Consider the following 18,859-nt stretch of genomic DNA (forward strand, 5'->3'; position numbering starts at 1 on the left):
TTCCATTCTTCTACATTGGCAGTTTTAAGATTCAGAATTCTATTCTTCTAAACTGGCAGTTTTACATTCCATCAGTCCATTCTTTCACATTCTCACTTGCCTCCTCTACTGCCTCAGTTTTTAGAATGCCAATTTGCATATACTCCAGAATGTCATAAAGAGTGATCAGATGAATTGCAACTAATTTCAAAGTCCCTCTTTGCCATGAGACTTTATCCCAAAAACAACATTTACACTGCATTTCAGCCCTGCCACAAAAGGACCAGCTGACATCAGGTCAGTGATTCTCTCCTTAACACGGGTGAGAGCGTTGATGGGGACAAGGCTGGAGATCACTCTGTCATGCTGATTGAGTTAGAATAACAGACTGGAAGCTTTAAAAGGAGGGTGGTGCTTAAAATCATTGGTCTTCCTCTGTTAACCAAGGTTATCTGCAAGGAAACATGTGCAGTCATCATTGCTTTGCACAAAAAGGGCTTCACAGACAAGGTTTTTGCTGCTAGTAAGATTGCACCTAAATCAACCATTTATCGGATCATCAAGGAGAGAAGTTCAATAGTTGCAAAGAAGGCTTCAGGGTGCCCAAGAACGTCCAACAAGCACCAGGACCGTCTCCTAAAGTTGATTCAGCTGTGGGATTGGGGCAACACCAGTGCAGAGCTTGCTCAGGAACGGCAGCAGGCAGGTGTGAGTGCATCTGCACGCACAGTGAGGCGAAGACTTTTGGAGGATGGCCTGGTGTCAAGAAGGCCAGCAAAGAAGCCATTTCTCACCAAGAAAAACATCAGGGACAGACTGATATTTTGCAAAAGGTACAGGAATTGGACTGCTGAGGACTGGGGAAATGTCATTTTCTCTGATGAATTCCCTTTCAGATTGTTTGGGGCACCTGGAAAAACGCTTGTCCGGAGAAGAAAAGGTGAGCGCTACCATCAGTCCTGTGTAATGCCAACAGAAAAGCATCCTGAGACCATTCATGTGTGGGGTAGTTTCTCAGCCAAGGGAGTGGACTCACTCACAATTTTGCCTAAGGACACAGCCATGAATAAAGAATGGTACCAAAACATCCTCCAAAAGCAACTTCTCCCAACCATCCAAGAACACTTTGGTGATGAACAATGCCTTTCCCAGCATGATGGAGCACCTTGCCATAAATCTAAAGCGATAACTAAGTGGCTCGGTCATCAAAACATCGAAATTTTGGGTTCATGGCCAGGAAACTCCCCAGACCTTAATCCCATTGAGATTGTGATCAATCTTCAAAAGGCGGGTGGACAAACAAAAACCCACAAATTCCGACAAACTCCAAGCATTGATTAGGCAAGAATGGGCGTCCATCAGTCAGTATGTGGCCCAGAAGTTTATTGACAGCATGCCAGGGTGAATTGCAAAGGTCATCATTATCTATTTATATAGTGCAACTAATTCCGCAGCGCTGTACAGAGAACTCACTCACATCAGTCCCATTGGAGCTTACAGTCTAAATTCCCCGACACAAACAGACAGAAACACACACTAGGGTCATTTAACCTACTAGTATGTTTTTGGAGTGTGGGAGGAAACCGGAGCACCCGGAGGAAACCCACGCAAACATAGAGAGAACGTACAAACTCTACACAGATAAGACCATGGTCGGGAATCGAACTCATGACCCCAGTGCTGTGAGGCAGAAGTGCTAACCACAAGAAGGGTCAACATTGCATAAACTTAATATAATTGTCAATATAAGCCTTTAGCACTTATCAAATGCTTGTAATTTTACTTGAGTATACCATAGCAACATCTGACAAAAAGGGTCTTATATACACTGAAGCAGCAAACTTTGTGAAAACCAATACTTGTGTCATTCTCAAAACATTTGGCCATGACTGTAGTGCTGTTCAGGATTGTCTCTAGCACCACCACATGGAATCTATAGTACTGTGCGCAGCATGCCGCCATAGGAGATTGTGCATAGGTGGCATACACCAGAGGTTGCATAGTGTAGCAGGGCTAAAGGGAACTTAGCAACATTGCATTCAATGGTTGACGTGAGCACATGCTCATACTCAAGCTGGCAGTGAGGGAGACACCCCGAGGATACACAGGGTCCAATGCAGAATTTCTAGAGGGGCATCTCCACACCAAGTCACCAGAGTGGGCATGACCATCTTGAAATGGCGTGGCTATCATTTAAGCCAGTGCAAGGCTGCTCTCCTACCCCTTCCCATCCACTTCAAATACGCAACCAATGCTCCATACATTCAGCTCAACCTTAGAGATCAGTGCAGTGGGAAGTGGGACATACTTCCCACCTGTCCTTGCAGTGGGGAAAAAGTCCTGACTTTGCGGGACAGTCACCCAAAATCAGGACCAACCAACCAGAACATAAATCAATAGTGTCTATGTTTAATAAACCAGGCATGGCATTAAATTAATAGTGCTTACATTTAATAGACATATTTCTCTCCAACCTGCCCTGACATTAAATTGATAGTATTTACATTTAATAAATATACCTATCCTGCCCAAACAGCACAGACATTAAATAGTATTCACATTTAATAGATTGCCCTCCTCCCCCAAACACAGCCCCGCTTTATTAGCTCCCAAACGACCACAACATTAAATAAATAGTCCCATCACACCATCCTTAATAGGCACCACCATGACCCTACCATTAAATTAAATAGCCCCCAACATCAAATAGATTGCCCTTACCATCACCCCACCAATAAATTAATATATTCCTCATACAGTTAAATGACTACCGCCCACCCTAACCATTAAATGAAACCCCAAACTACATTACATTTATAGCCCCCCCCCCCCCTCCCCATATTACCTTACACTTACCTTCTTTCCTCATCTGGCGGTGCTTGAGTAGCAATAGAGGAAAGAATATTCACTTTTAAGCAGGGATGGAAGTCGAAATTCAGAAGAAGTGGTATGGAAGATGGAATCAAATGGGATTTGATAGTTCTACAATCAAAGCAGTAGGAGAAGTGGCAGCATGGCATTTCGTCGAATCCCTGCCCACTTCAACCACTAGTTTAAAGCATAAAGATGTAATATGCCCATTTGTGCTCCATTTTATTGATGATTTAGTCCCCAGATGGTTTTTATAAATGCCCCTCAAAATTTTGTGTCATCAATAACAATAAAAGATAATACTGAATTGGCTGCTGTAACTCTTTCTACCATTTCCACCAACACAGCTATTAAAATTAAGCATCTACCTTACTAGGGGATGGGCGAAGGAGGCCTAGGTGGGTGTAATGATAGCCCTTGATAATGACATGGAAAGACAAAATATATGAATATGAGACGTCTTCATGATGGTAGTTATCAGGGGAATAATAAAGAAGATGATGACAACATTCAGAGCACTGTGAGCAAATCCTGCGTGCTCATTGCTTTAGAGTTTCGTAAGTGATTCTCTGTTCATCAAGAAGTGAGCGCAGTGTTGTTAAATTTCTGCTGAGAGACTTTTTAATGCATTCACTGACTTCACTAACATTCATGCTGATGTTCTTATTATTACTCCAGAGCTTCCCATGGTCCAACTGCAGAGCATGACCCTTTGTACTAGTACTCCCTTGTAGGTATTTAGGCCTCTCTTTGTAGCGCTTGTTATTTACTCCCGGCACTATTCTATTCATTTACTTCAAGAGATGCGGAATGAAGAACTGAGCTCAAGTCTCCATGCACTGTACAGTGAAATAATACATTTATGTTGTTAAAGGAGCATTCAAGAAAGAGGGTTATAGGGCTGCAGAGAGATATCACTTTTTATTGCATCGTAAGAATCATAGATTGATTCTAAACATTGTTTTCTCTTCAGGAGATGGAAATCCCAAGGAAAGCTCTCCATTTATTAATAGCTCAGAAATGGAAACCGGAAAAAATATGGCCCTGTTTGAGGTAAGTGGTAGACAAGGGAGAAGCCATGGCAGACCTGCAAACAGCTAACTGCAGGTAAAACTAGACTATTTTATAATATTGGGACTACTGGTAATAAAATAAAACCAGAGAGCAAAGGTGGGCGACCATAGCAAATGCCCACATTGATCACCGTCTTCAACCTTGCCTTAATGTATCATGTCCTTTGCATATTAATTTCCCGGTGTATCTATCCATAATACGATATAGTCCTTATTCAATACTTATACTTGTGCCTTTCTGATGACTGATTTCCATAGTCCTGATTATAGAGATTTTAAATAACTCACTTTATTTATTTTTTTAACAATTTGCTTTACTCTGATCTTCTTACATAGACTTTTGTTCACCAGTTTTCACCTTTTGTATCTTCATGATCTTTTCATTTCACTTTTTCCCTTTGTCTAACCTGGTGGTTCTCATAACTCTCCCATCATGTGTTACAGGAGGAAATGGACACAAGTCCTATGGTCTCCTCACTTCTCAGTGGCTTGGCCAACTACACCAACCTGACACAAGGTGTGCGAGAGCACGAGGAAGCCGAAAACAATGAAGGGGCAAAGAAGAAGCCAATCCAGGTGAGACACATAAAAACATCTATATCTTCCAAATACGCCTACTACATCCATTGTCATTAATTGAAAATAAACAAAAGATCCATGAAATTCAATTTCTGCTTGTTGATATGGTTGTTCTACAGGGTCTCACCTGTGGTGTTTATGTCACTGCTAATATATTGACAGTCTAAATACCTCTAATTATGCAGTACCCAACTACACTTCAAAATGTACTTGTTTTCTGTCCAATAAACAAGTCTGCTTTAAAATGTATCACAACATAACTGTCCAAATATTGTCTTGTCGGCCAAATGTGAAACACACATTCTATATGTGGTCCTCCTGGAACTAAATAGTGATTGTTACGTGGCATCATTTCTAAAGGACTAGACTAAATGCATCCAGCAGATTCCTTGGCAACAAGCTGATATTTCCTTGTAAAGAAAGAAAATGTAAAATCAAACAATTGTTAACAAAACATAACGAGCAATATAACTTGTAAATTAGTACAAAAATGAAGCCCAAAGATAAAGAATTATAGAAGAAGATAAATTTTACTTGTTTTACAGATTTCAGAATCTCTAAATCAGTGGCACAGAGGATGGGGTGCAAGTACCTGGGCCACAGCCAGCCTTAAGGGCCAGGGGGAAGCCAGGTAGCTGTAGCTGGACTGTACATAGTTGAGATGCTCAGGCTCGGTTTTCTAAAAACCGAGCCCATCCGAACTTAGGGGATCCGAGTAGGCTCATGAGCAAGCTCGTTACTTTTGCGCGTCCTTGGATCTGAATCGAGGCAAAACGTCATTGTTTCATTGTTTCATTGTCAGATCTTGCGGGTTTTGGATTACATAAGGACCTCCCTCCCCAGGAGATCCAGCACCATTGCCCACACAGAAACAGGGGTAGTAGTGTTCTTGTCACTCTCCAGTCTCCAGTGACATTGCTCAGTGCCATTGTTCACACAGAAACAGGAGGGGTAGCAGCGTTCTTGTCACTTGACAAAAATTGACTGGAAATGATTGGAAATTAATGTTATTACAGTTAATAATAATGTAGGGATAAAAAAAAAGCCAAATTATGTGATTTTAGCAAAACAAATAGGGATTTTAGAAAAAACTCGGGATCTAAAACTTGCTAAAACCAAAACACGAAGTTAATCCAGATCCAAAACCAAAACACGGGGGTCAGTGAACATCTTTAGTACCCATAGATTGTAAACTTGGGAGCAGGGCCTTCTCACCTCTTTGTCTGTTACCCAGTTTGTTTATTAGTTTACTATGTCTGTCCCCAATTGTAAAGCGCTACGGAATATGTTGGCGCTATATAAATAAATAATGATGATGATGATAGTACATAGCTGTCTTTCCACTTGAGTGGCTCTCCTGTACAGACTGGTGTCACTCCCAGAGTGCAGGCAGTGCCAGAGAAGAGCAATGTGGGATAGGTAGGAGGATGGGGAATGGAGAGGAGGAGGAGGATGGGAGCCCTAAGAAGCAGTCACACAAAAGCCAACCCCCCCCTGTAGGAAACGTTGCTCTAAGGCAGTGACAAGGGCTATAATGTCTCCAGTGTCAGGGCAGCAATAGGGTTCAATCACTAAATCAATCTCACATAAACTGCATTTTCCCTTATAAACCTAAACATTATTTGAATCAAATGCATTGAAGTCATTAAGAACATTGTCCTCTGAAACAAAGATGCATGTAACCCTAGAACGATACAGAACTGTATTGATCAATCTCAGATATTGACTTTTTTTCTTTTTATAGAATCTAGAAATAAAATAAAATAAGAGATGAGCATGGTTAGGGTTTAGTCCTGTCTTATATAAAGAACTAAATTGACGACGCAAACAATGATTTCACAATACATCTCATAAAAACGTTATCTAACGTACAGACACAGTTCATCTGAGCATACTCTGTATGATATTGTACAACCAAAGTTTATAGCCTGTAACAGCTAAAAAACTTCTTCACCCCTCCGCCAGGTGTAGACAACTAGCCCGACTGCATAAGATTTCATCCTCTACCATGGTGCTGCACAGTGGCGGAACTACCATTGGTGCAGCAGGTGGGGTGCATCAGGGCCCATGGCGATAATGGGGCCCGCTGCACCGGGAACTAGTAAGCTTTGGGCCCTGGTTCCCTCCTCCCCACTTCCCTGCATCGGGGCCCACAGCTCCATAATTCCGCCTCTGGTGCTGCATCTAGAGACTGGCAGACCCATAAGAGAAATGTTGAAGCTCTGGAACCTCCCAGACACAACAGTCAAACTTTGCTGATGAGTTAATAGCAACATGGAAGAGCCATCAGACAACCTGACTCATTTTGGGTGAAAAGTCTTTAAAAATAATTAACTACAGGCTGTCTGACAATTCCTTTTATGTTGCTGTGAGCTTACTGATAAAGCTGGACTTTTACTGGCTTGCTATTGGTGTTTCCGTGGAGGTGCCTGGGTGAGGTTACAACATAACTCTTAGTTTAAAGTTTGTTAGTTTTTTTTGTCTCAATGCTAAATTAAATAATGGGCTTACAATGCTATATGCCCAGGTGACTGTGTGAACATAACCCCATAATAATGCAGATAATAATAGTGATACAAATTGAAATAATATTAATAATCATCATTATAGAAGACACCTATCTTCATGTCATGATCTGCAGAGTAAATTTTTCTTTTTGTGTATTCTAGGCTCCGAGGATGGGAACCTTCATGGGGGTGTACCTTCCCTGTCTGCAGAACATTTTCGGTGTCATCCTATTTTTGCGTCTTACCTGGGTTGTGGGAGTTGGCGGCGTCCTGGAGTCTTTCATTATTGTCGTGATATGCTGCTCCTGCGTGAGTACAGGACCAGGGGGGGATAGATGAGGGAGGGACAGGTCTGGCCATTAGTTAAAGACTTTCGAGTAAACCCAGAGGTGTATATATATATATATTCATATAAAAAAACATTAATTGGAGACCACATCTACGTTAAGATTGTTTTTCTAACTGTATTTCTGATAGAGAGAGTAAGATCTTCTTTTACCTGCGATATCACTAACACTAACATGGAAATCTTTATAGCACATCTGTTACAATAAAATAAGTTTCTGCAGGATATACACAATGGTGAAGTGTATCCTCATCAATAAGCAGTAGCCCTGTCACAATATATTCTGTGTACGCAAGAACTTATATTGCAGGGGAAGTGTGTACAATTTGATGCATGTTAGCGTGATGAGTTTAAGAAAATTGCAATTACTGATTTTTTGTGTTTTTGTTTCTCACATCTTTACAACACAAACCTTTAATTCACAAAGTGTTCTTAATGCATATTTCCTTTCCTGTTCCTATCCCCCCCCCATCATCTCTAAAATGCTTCTTCTCTCTCCTATCATCTCTTCTGACGTTATCCATAGCTACTCTACTTTCAGCTTTCTGGACAATTCAATCCAGCAATTCAGCAGCATTGAACTGTTTTAAACAAAAGTGGTCCTACAAGTCCACTGATAACTACATTGCTCCATATCATAAATATCATACATAAAGCATCATAATGTAATCTGATATACAGCCCATAATAACATGTAGTGAATGTTGCTCTCTGTGTCTCATATCACCTCATCTGGATGAAAAATGACATATCACCTGACAGTGTCTCATATCACGTCCGTTCTATATATGTATCCCCTGATCTTGTCTGATATTACTGCCAGTGACTCTGTCTGCTAATATCCAACCCACTCTGTATCTCATCTACTGCCAGAGCTAATCCTTAATTGAGCAACACTGTTTCTCGAATTATCTCCTAGTGCTCAATTGAAATGAGCTCTATTTCCATAGCAGTTAATTTGCGATACTAATGTCTAATCTACACTATTATAAGGGTATCAAACTCCAGGCTGTTGTAGATCATGTGGCCTGGAGACTGTAGAGCAGTGGGATATACCTGGCCAAAGAGGTGGTCCTAGGATTGTATGTGAGCGTCTGTGATTGGCCCACATTCTGCTTCTTTGTCTGGCTGCGTCCTGCTGCTGTCAAATCAATAAATGTTGTAACACAGGAGGGGGTTTCCTAAAGAAGTCATTCAATTAACACTGCCAAAGCTGTTTACGGAAGATCTCTTGCCAAACTGGCACAATCCGACAAACAGAACATGCAAGATTATAGAGTTAAACAGGAGTATAGTAATATGGTCATAAGCACTCCTCCTGTATTCTGCCCTCTGATAAAATGACCTTATTCACTACCAAAACAGTAATAATGCCATAAAAAAATGCAGCTGGGATCTGTATAGACACCGTGCATAAAAGTAGATAAAGCAATATAATTTCTCCTACAGCATTTAAAATAAAAGAGTTTTTGAATATGTTAAAAAAATTATAATTTGCCTCCTCTCTTGATGGGGCAGAAATAATAACATTGGGTCTGATTCATTAAGGATCTTAACTTAAGAAACTTCTTATTTCAGTCTCCTGGACAAAAACATGTTACAATGCAAGGGGTGCAAATTAGCATTCTGTTTTGCACATAAGTTAAATACTGACTGTTTTTTTATGCAACACACAAATACTTGTTAGCTTATTTGTACACTGAAATTTAAAGTTGATATTTGTGTGCTACATGAAAAAACAGTCAGTATTTAACGTATGTGCAAAACAGAAAACTAATTTGCACCCCTTGCATTGTAACATGGTTTTGTCCAGGAGACTGAAATAAGAAGTTTCTTAAGTTAAGGTCCTTAATGAATCAGGCCCCTTATTATTTGTAATAACCTGGGTGTCTCATCTCTGGAGAGGGACCAATTATAACTGTTAATATTCCGCCTCTGTTGGCCAGTTCAGAGGGTAAAAGTATTGAAAGTACAACAAGAAGTGGCTAAAAGGTGACCTATTTACAGAGGGTGGCATTTACACTATATACACTTCTACAAACGCTTGGAGATCAGAATCTGTAGGACTTCTTGATTTGTGAAGGACCCTGACCACTTACTTGAGGTTGATATATTAATTGTTTTTTCTTTTCAAGGAAACCAATAAAATACTTTCCAACATGACCTATGATTCCATTATTCCCAAATATTGTCCCATTGCATAGTAACCAGGGCCGGATTAAGGGAATGGAGGCCCCTGGGCTAAGGGGGCCTTCATTCCCCCATGAGGGCCCCCCCCCCCTGTGATCCGAGCTGATCCCCCCCCCCCGTGATCCGAGCTGCCCGCCCCCCCCGTGGTCCGAGCTAATCGCGCCCTCCCCCCTGTGATACAAGCTGCCCGCTCCCCCCCCCCCGGCACTTACCTCCTTCTCCTGCGCACTGTATGCTCTTTACTGAGGAGATCTCGTGAGAGTGAGACTCATGAGATCTACTCAGTAAGGAGACTACAGCGCGCCGGAGAAGGACCGCAGTGAAAGTGCTCAGCAGCACTGATCGCGCCGGGGGCGCCCCCGCCCCCGACCGATCAATACTGCTGCTGAGCACTTTCAAGGGCCCCCTGGATGCCCGAGGCCCCTGGGCTGTAGCCCATTTAGCCCTATGGTTAATCCGGCCCTGATAGTAACCTGCAATGAATTAATTAACTGATATAAAAAACGCCACACCTCATATGGGAGTAGTACTTAGTGTGCAGGTTGAAATGAGTTATGTTAGAAGGTCTGCAGCCATACCTGTCATTATCAGAAACATGAGATGAAGGATCTACATGAGGCATTGTCTGCATACACTGTAAAGTGACACTTTAATGATTTTTGCATTGGTTTTAAAGCCTTCTAGAGCTTTTTCACTTAGTTAGGACTAATTGTGGAGTTTTGTATGAGATTGGATTTTGGAGCAATACTGGTTGCTGCCCAAATTCTAAAGAGACCTGGCCCAATTAAGCTAATTTCCTCTGATTAGCATTTGCAGCAGAATCCATCTGTGCGTCCAACATAACATTTCCTGAGTGTCTAACCTCCTACGTGGATTACCGCATGACTTACTGCATAATATGATGTCATAGACTCTGCGGACTGTCACTTATGTTTAACCAGTGACTGAATCACATATAACATTCTGTGACTACTTCTGGTATCATATCCTGCGATTATCACTTACTTAGCACATATAACCCAGGGATACTTTGTATGACTGGTACGTCAGTATACATTTGATTTATTTTAGGAACACTATGCGCTCATACATGACTGTGGGATATATGCATTAGTTATCACATACATTGTTGTTGCATGTTAGCCTATGCAACAGCTACTTAGTTTACTGTCATCCATTAGATCACATGACCAGGTGGGAACTGTTCACCTGGAAACTTTGAGAGTTTATTACACTGAAAGTAGGTTTCTTATGAAAGTAAATAACTCACCCCCTTAAATCTCATGTAAATATTGCACCATGCAAAACAATTTTTTTGCATGTGGGTGTAGAAAAGGTGAAAAAGGGCACATAGCCTGATCTACCTACTCCCTCCCTGCCGTCAAATCCATGTGCTTCCCAAAATTAATGGGAACATTCATGTAAAAAGAGGCACATTACTTCACAAGCATAATTTGCAATTTTGCAAATGGCCATTACTGACTGACGGCAGAAATCATTTTACAAATCACAATAAATGTGGAGCCACACCGATTTTTTGAGCAAATGTGCATGCCCACTTCCTGGTCCTTGGAACTGGGGATACACCTATTCAGAAACAGAATATGAAAGCACATAAGAACCGCTTGGCCCATCTTGTCTTCCCATTGTTTTATTAGCCTATGGTAACCTCAAACCATATTTGGCCCTTTAATCTTTGTAAGGATATCCTTATGTCTATCCCAAGCATGTTCAAATTGCTCTACTGTATTAGCCTGTATCACCTCTGATGGGAGGTTATTCCACTTATCCACTACCCTTTCTGTGAAGTCCTTTTTTCCTCACATTTCCTCTGAACCTATTTAGCTCCAGTTTCAGTGCATGTCCTCGTGTTCTAGAACTTCTCTTCCTTTGACGAATGTTTCCCTCCTGTACCTTGTTAAACCCTTTGATATATTTGAAAGTTTCTATCCCCTTTCTCTTCTCTGCTCCAAACTATACATATTAAGATGTTTTAGTCTTTCCGGGTAAGTTTTGTGATGTAGGCCATGTACCATTTTAATTGCCCTTCTTTGTACAGGCTCTAATGTATTTTTATCCTTCTGGAGATATGACTTCCAGAACTGAACACAGTATTCTAGATGAGGGCGTACCAATAACCTATACAGTGGTATTATTATTTCTTTCTTTCTGCTACTGATTCCTCTCCCTATGCAACCAAGCATCTGACTTACCTTCCTCAGTAGTTTCCATCATAGTTCCATTAATACTATATTTAGCCTCTGGGTTTTTGACACCCAAGTGCATGAATTTGCATTTTTTAGTATTAAACTGTAGTTGCCACTATCTTCACTATTCCTGTAGTCTACCTAGATCATCAATCATTTGTTTTACCCCTCCTGGTGTCTCTACCCTGTTGCATATCTTTGTGTCATCTGCAAAAAGCCATACTTTCTTTTCAATACCATGTGCAATGTCACCAATGAAGATATTAAAAAGCACTGGTCCAAGTACAGATCCTTGGGGTACTGCATTGATAACCTTTCCCTCCTGTGAGTGCACTCCATTTAATAAACTCTTTCATATCCTGCAACAAAGATCTTATCCATTCAACAATCTTATAATCCAATCCCAAGCTTTCAAGTTTATTTAACAGTCTGCAATATGGGACAGTGTCAAAAGTCTTACTGATATCCAGATAAGCTACATCTACACCCCCCTTAATCTATTACTTTAGTCACCCAGTCGAAAAAGATTACTTTGACATGATCTCCCCCCATTAAATCCATTCTGTTTGGGATCCTGTAAATTACTCGATTTGAGATATTCTACAACTTTTTCTTTTAAGAGTGTTTCTATCAATGTCCCTACTACTGATGTAAGGCTCACTGGGCTGTAGTTGCCTCTTCCTTGCTTCCACTTTTGTGCAGTGGGACTACATTCGCTATTTTCCAGTCCTCTGGAATTACTCCTGTAACTAGTAACTGGTTGAGTAACCAGCACCCCTTTAAGCTCTTTTAGTTTTCTTGGATGTCTCCCATCTGGCCCCATTGATTTATCCACTTTCAGTTTTGAGGGTTCTGTTAGGACCTTCTCCTCTGCAAATGTACTTGTATCTTCCTCATTTTTACGAGTATACTTGCAACTTAACTGTGGCCCCTTCCCCTCTCTTTCTGTAGTGAACACTGAGCAAAAATAATTATTAAGATGATCTGCTATTTCCTTGTCTCCCTCATCATGACTCTCACTAGTCTTATTATTCCTTCTTTTGTTTTTCTCCTTTCACTTATATACCTGAGAAAAGTTTTTGTTAGGTATATAAGTGATCCTTGTTGAACAGGTTTCCCCATGTTTTGCATGGGAAACCTTTTGCTAGAGAAACCCAACTGATTTGTTCGCCGACGGGGCTATCAACGGCTATAGTACAGAGGTCGCCTTTGATAGACAGGGAGAAGCCCTATCTCTGGTGAAAACATCTGTTTTTGCCCGAGATAGGGCTTTTCTCCTCTAAATAAATAGAGCTCTATGTATTTTACCAGACCAACTGGCAGTGCGTAATGTCACATCCAATGACTGTGTCTGTTACCATGCCAACTGACGGTGTGTAATGTCACATCCAATGACTGTGTCTGTTACCATGCCAACTGGCAGTGCGTAATGTCACATCCAATGACTGTGTCTGTTACCATGTCAACTGACAGTGTGTAATGTCACATCCAATGACTGTGTCTGTTACCATGCCAACTGACAGTGTGTAATGTCACATCCAATGACTGTGTCTGTTACCATGCCAACTGACAGTGTGTAATGTCACATCCAATGACTGTGTCTGTTACCATGCCAACTGACAGTGTGTAATGTCACATTCAATGACTGTGTCTGTTACCATGCCAACTGACAGTGTGTAATGTCACATTCAATGACTGTGTCTGTTACCATACCAACTGACAGTGTGTAATGTCACATCCAATGAATGTGTCTGTTACCATGTCAAATGACAGTGTGTAATGTCACATCCAATGAATGTGTCTGTTACTAGACCAACTTGCAGTGTGTAATGTCACATCCAATGACTGTGTCTGTTACCATACCAACTGACAGTGTGTAATGTCACATTCAATGACTGTGTCTGTTACCATGCCAAATGACAGTGTGTAATGTCACATCCAATGAATGTGTCTGTTACTAGACCAACTGGCAGTGTGTAATGTCACATCCAATGACTGTGTCTGTTACCATACCAACTGATAGTGTATTATCTCACATCCACAGATTGTTTTCTGTTTCATGGCACATTTTCTATATGATATCACACCCCTTAATGTGTGAAATCACACCCTATGCAGTATGTTTATTAAAGAACAAACAGCCCTATGGCCGATGAACAAGTGCTATTGCTGGCATAACGCCTGCTGGCTATAAAATTTTCCATATCTCACAGGCGATAACTTCCCCATGCAAAGCAGGGATTCCAAAACCCTTCAGATATCTCAGGATGGCAATAACAGAAGTAAATGAATGAAAAAATGCTTTATTATCTAAAAACAAAGTGTCGTTTGGAACTGTGTTTGTGTTTTTGTGTGTGTGTGTGTGTGTGTGTAAATATTTTGAATGTACTTCTATATACTTATTTTTTTTTTTTTTACTAAGCACAACTGAATGCCCATTTCTGAGCTATCAGTTCCTCCGCGCATGCATGAGCTGGGTCACCCATGCGCAAATTCCCTCAGACTGGCCCGACGAAGCGGTGGGTTAACCCTTACCGGACCAGTATGACGGCGGCAGCTGAGTACTGCTCAGCTGCCTCGGTGATATTCTGATGACAAGTTATGGCAAAAGGTGATTATCACGGCCATAGAAAATCATCCTTATCCCTGCACATTAATAAATAGACCCCTATGAGTCTGATAGCATAATCTCACAGTCTACTGTTACACCCTCTAGGTATGAAATCCTCCTTATTATTGAATTCATCCTCAGTATCTTATATCACATCCTAAGTGTTGGGTCTGACATCATATATTCTGTGTCTGGTATCACATCATGTATGTTTAATATCACATTCACTGTGTCTGATATTTCATCCTCCGTATCTGATACCACACGACGCATGTGTTATATCAGATGTGTCAGTTTACATATTCCATGTGTCTGATATCACATCCTCAGTATCTGAAATCACTTTTTCTAAGATCAGCACATTTTGCATATTGTGCACTACTTGCACATAGTAAGTAATCATTTAATTGTATGTTATTTGATGTGTGACCACACCCTCAGACCTTCCATTGTACATGATATCATAGCTTCTGATTGTGCAGGTTCAGTGCTGGGATTCACTCTAAGTGCTCTGTGTCCACTATACCCCCCCAATCTCCCGACAACTACGTTACCAAACACCTAAACTGACTGACTAACAACCTATCATGGTACATCACAAATTCTGACTGTCTGAATATGCCATAGCCTGAGTACTTAAGCACCGGCTATTTCAATCTTTTGGCAAAACACATAATTCCACTGTGTTGAATATGACATCCTCTGATTGTGCGCTTGTCCTGATATTATATCTTCTACTTGTGCACTGCATTTGATATTACATCTTCAGACTGTTTACTGCATCTGAAATCATATCCCCCGATTGTATGCTGCATTGGAACCCATACCCTGTCAATGTGCACTGTATTTGATATCATATCCTCTGAGTGTGCACTGCATCTCAGCTTACATTGATTGAGGGTGCACTGTATCTGATATCACATCAAGTGTACGCTACATCTCAGTTGCCTGAGTGGGTTTTGCATGTCTGGCAATGTAGTCTGAGGGACTTATGTTAAGTTGAATGCAAACTGCGTTTCTGGCGTATAATAAGCTTTTTTTTTTAATTCTGCACAAGCGCACAAAGCCATTAGGTCCGAAAATAATGGTCTGTGAGCGTGATCAGATGTAAAAAAAAAAACGCATTATACGCCAGAACCACAATTTGTGTTCAACGTGAGCATGAGCCCCTGAGTGTGAACTCACATCATCTTACTGTGCACTGCATCTGATATCATTTACACCCACCATGCACTGCACCAGAAAATCCCCCACATGGCACTGCGTCTGACATCTTCACCCTACCACGCACTGTACCTGAGACAAATTCTTTCCATGGTGCACTGCTTCTTTTATCCTCCCATGATGCATTGCGTCTCATGTCTCCCCCCTTATGATGCACTGCTCCTGTCATCATCTCCCTCCCATTATGCATTGGGTACAGGCTCATGGCGCCTACCTGTGTTTGCTCTGCAGACCATGCTGACTGCTATCTCAATGAGCGCCATCGCTACCAATGGAGTTGTGCCAGGTAGGGGTGATTTCACATGAACAAAACAAGGGAGATGCAGTGCGTGGGAGGACTGGGGTGGGCGTACTCAGCACTGCTGGATGCAGAAGCAGTGTGTGTGGGGGTGTTGGAGACTATATGCCAGATACAGACGCTGTGCATCAATGAGATTAAATAAGCGGATAAGGGGATTGCTGCTGAAGAATGTATATATAGTAATGAATATGTCTAGCACACAAATATAAGGAATGAAGTAGTGCAATATTGTATGTCTAGAGATGCTTTACTATAAGGTTCTCTCCTGTAATAAATTTGACAGTGTAGTATAGGGGTACATTGTACAGCACTAAGTATGAGGCCTAATGTACAGAGCACAGCAGTACAGAAGTGCAGTGCTACTAGAATGCAGTGCATTGATAACTAGCGCAGTGGCATGAGGTGCAGTGCAGTGATATAATGTGTAGCGTTGACCAGAGTTACAGTGCATTTTTCAGTACATGTCCCTGAGACATCTGTCTCTCATCAGCTGGTGGTTCGTACTACATGATATCCCGTTCGCTGGGGCCGGAGTTTGGAGGAGCTGTGGGCCTTTGCTTTTACTTGGGAACCACGTTTGCAGGAGCTATGTACATCCTGGGGACCATTGAGATCCTATTGGTGAGCGAAAGGTTTAACTGTACTTTGTACAATATAAGACCCACGATGTAACCCCAAGGTGACATTTAATACATTATAACGATGAGTCCTGCAATACAGCTACATATTCTATAGAGTCATATAGCGGCAATGTTGCAATCCACGGGTAATGACGTATATATTGTCTCAATGGGGCCATCAATTACATTTTTCAAGCTGAGAGCAATGAATTAGTGCTAGGCCGTGAGTCCCATTGATCAAAAGAGGGAAAAATATCACGTTCTAGATGTAATGTGAAAATCCGAAAAGCCAAAATGTGCTGTCTCCCATGTATGTGACAAGCTACTCTATTTTCTTTATAGCAATCGGATGTCTCTGAATGTAGGACAAACAAATAAACACAGGGGCGCACGCAGGGGGGTTTCTGGTTCTCCAGAAACCCCTCCCCTCCGCGAACGAACAGTACTGTACAGCAGCCGCGGCGCTGTCAAAGAAGCGTCCCAGGCGGTGCTGTATTGTAGTCTTTGACAGCGCCGCGGCTGCTGTACAATTCAGAATCGCCGAAATGGAGCTGCTGCGCATGTGCGTCCGCATGGGCAGCTGCTCTCTATTTTTATTTTTTTTGAAGAGGGGTGGAAACCCCCCCTTAAAAATCCTGCGTTTGCTCCTGAAACAGGTAACACAGAAACACATAGACCAGAGGTGTCCAAACTCAGTCTTCAAGAACTACCAACAGTTCATGTTTTCAGGATTTCTTTAATCATCCACAGGTGAGTTAATCTATTTGGCTGGGTCAGTAATTATCCCACCTGTTTCTACAGACAGAAATCCAGAAAACATGACCTGTTGGCCTTTGAGGACTGATTTTTTTACACCTCTGACATAGACAAAGGCACAAGAACATAGATCACCAAAAGAGAACTTCCATAATATTATATATTTAACTTGCGCTTTGACTTCTAAGTGAACGTGTTTACAAAACTAAATAACTTTTTCTCTATCTAGACGTATCTCTTCCCTGGGATGGCCATCTTTAAAGCACAGGAAGCGCGTGAGGAGGCTGCGGTTCTACTCAATAACATGCGTGTATATGGAACATGTGTGCTCACCTGCATGGCAATTGTGGTCTTTGTTGGAGTGAAATATGTCAATAAGTTTGCGCTGGTGTTCCTGGGCTGTGTGATCCTGTCCATCTTGGCAATATATGCCGGGGTGATTAAGTCAGCTTTTGACCCACCAGATTTCCCGTGAGTTTCCAAATGCAGTTTCTAAAATGCTTTACATATTTCTGTCTGTCACCCTCATGTCATTGAAGGCCATGACTTTATAAGCTCTCAGCTGTCTCCCACCTTTACGTCATCTAAGACAAGTTGCCAAACCTTGACGAATTGCGCAGTTTCTGAAGTGTTTTATACAGATGCCCTCTATTATGCCAACTTATGCCTCAGTATGGGGTGGCACATTTAGAAATAGCCCTTTAAATTCATATCTTGAACTCATGAGAACATGTAAAATTGAGACTGTTGGAATTATGCTTACAAATCTTTGCTTGCAGCAGTAGTTGATCAGTCTGTATAGAGCAGTAGACACATTATTCATTCATGTAAATTACATCGTAGAAGATAGAAAATGTGCAGGTGACTGATAGTGTATTATTGCATAGAGTGCAATAAAGTGCTCATAAAGTGCTAAGTGAGCTCGTACCAAACGTAATAGATATTCAGGATCATCTGTATTAAGTTGAATCCAAAGGTCCTTAAAGTTTCCTTAGACGTTTGTATAGCTTGGAATCTCAGAAGAGGATAATTAAAGGAACTACATAGCATAATAATGTTTAATAATCAAAAGGCACAATTGCAAATAATTAAAAACATATCTTATTTGGGAGTCTTTGAAATCCAGAGTATCCCGGGGATGCAGTTTAGTCACAATAGAAGCTTAAAGTTAGTAAGGTTCTCACAAGCTGGAACAATAGAAAAGATCCTTTGCTCAGTCCTCAATGCTTTCCATAGAGCCCCTACGCGTTTCATCTTTTCAAAGGCTTCCTCAGGAATATTCATCTCATTCACGCAGAATTTTGCCTTACATATTTTGCGCATAATTCCCCCAATCATTTTTGTTCCACCAGGAATTCCCAATCCTTCCCCAGCCACAGCACACATCAGAATGAATTGTACGGTATTGTGCTAGCTGTATTCGTAGGGGGAGATTAAATTCAGCGTGATGTGTTTCCAGTCCATGAAGACACATTGCGCATAGAGATGCGAGGAACAATGAGTGGAGATTCCTTACCGTGATGTCCAGTGGCAAACCGCTGGTACTTGAATCTCCTCCATAGACTATAAATTGCATGACATATGCATTGGAACTC

The 18,859-nt window shown here is 41.4% G+C and overlaps 1 protein-coding gene across 2 annotated transcripts in view; it reads left to right on the plus strand.

The window, feature by feature from the left end:
- SLC12A5 (solute carrier family 12 member 5) overlaps positions 1-18,859 on the plus strand; it is a 60,121-nt gene that overhangs the window by 8,145 nt on the left and 33,117 nt on the right. For both annotated transcript variants that reach the window (XM_075177721.1, XM_075177722.1), the window contains exons 2-7: positions 3,824-3,903; positions 4,368-4,499; positions 7,172-7,318; positions 15,819-15,873; positions 16,379-16,509; positions 17,494-17,735. In XM_075177721.1, the coding sequence (XP_075033822.1) occupies positions 3,824-3,903; positions 4,368-4,499; positions 7,172-7,318; positions 15,819-15,873; positions 16,379-16,509; positions 17,494-17,735 (787 nt within the window). The remainder of the gene's footprint in view (positions 1-3,823; positions 3,904-4,367; positions 4,500-7,171; positions 7,319-15,818; positions 15,874-16,378; positions 16,510-17,493; positions 17,736-18,859) is intronic.

This window comes from Mixophyes fleayi, chromosome 6 (assembly GCF_038048845.1).
Source record: "Mixophyes fleayi isolate aMixFle1 chromosome 6, aMixFle1.hap1, whole genome shotgun sequence".
Classification (NCBI taxonomy): domain Eukaryota; kingdom Metazoa; phylum Chordata; class Amphibia; order Anura; family Limnodynastidae; genus Mixophyes; species Mixophyes fleayi.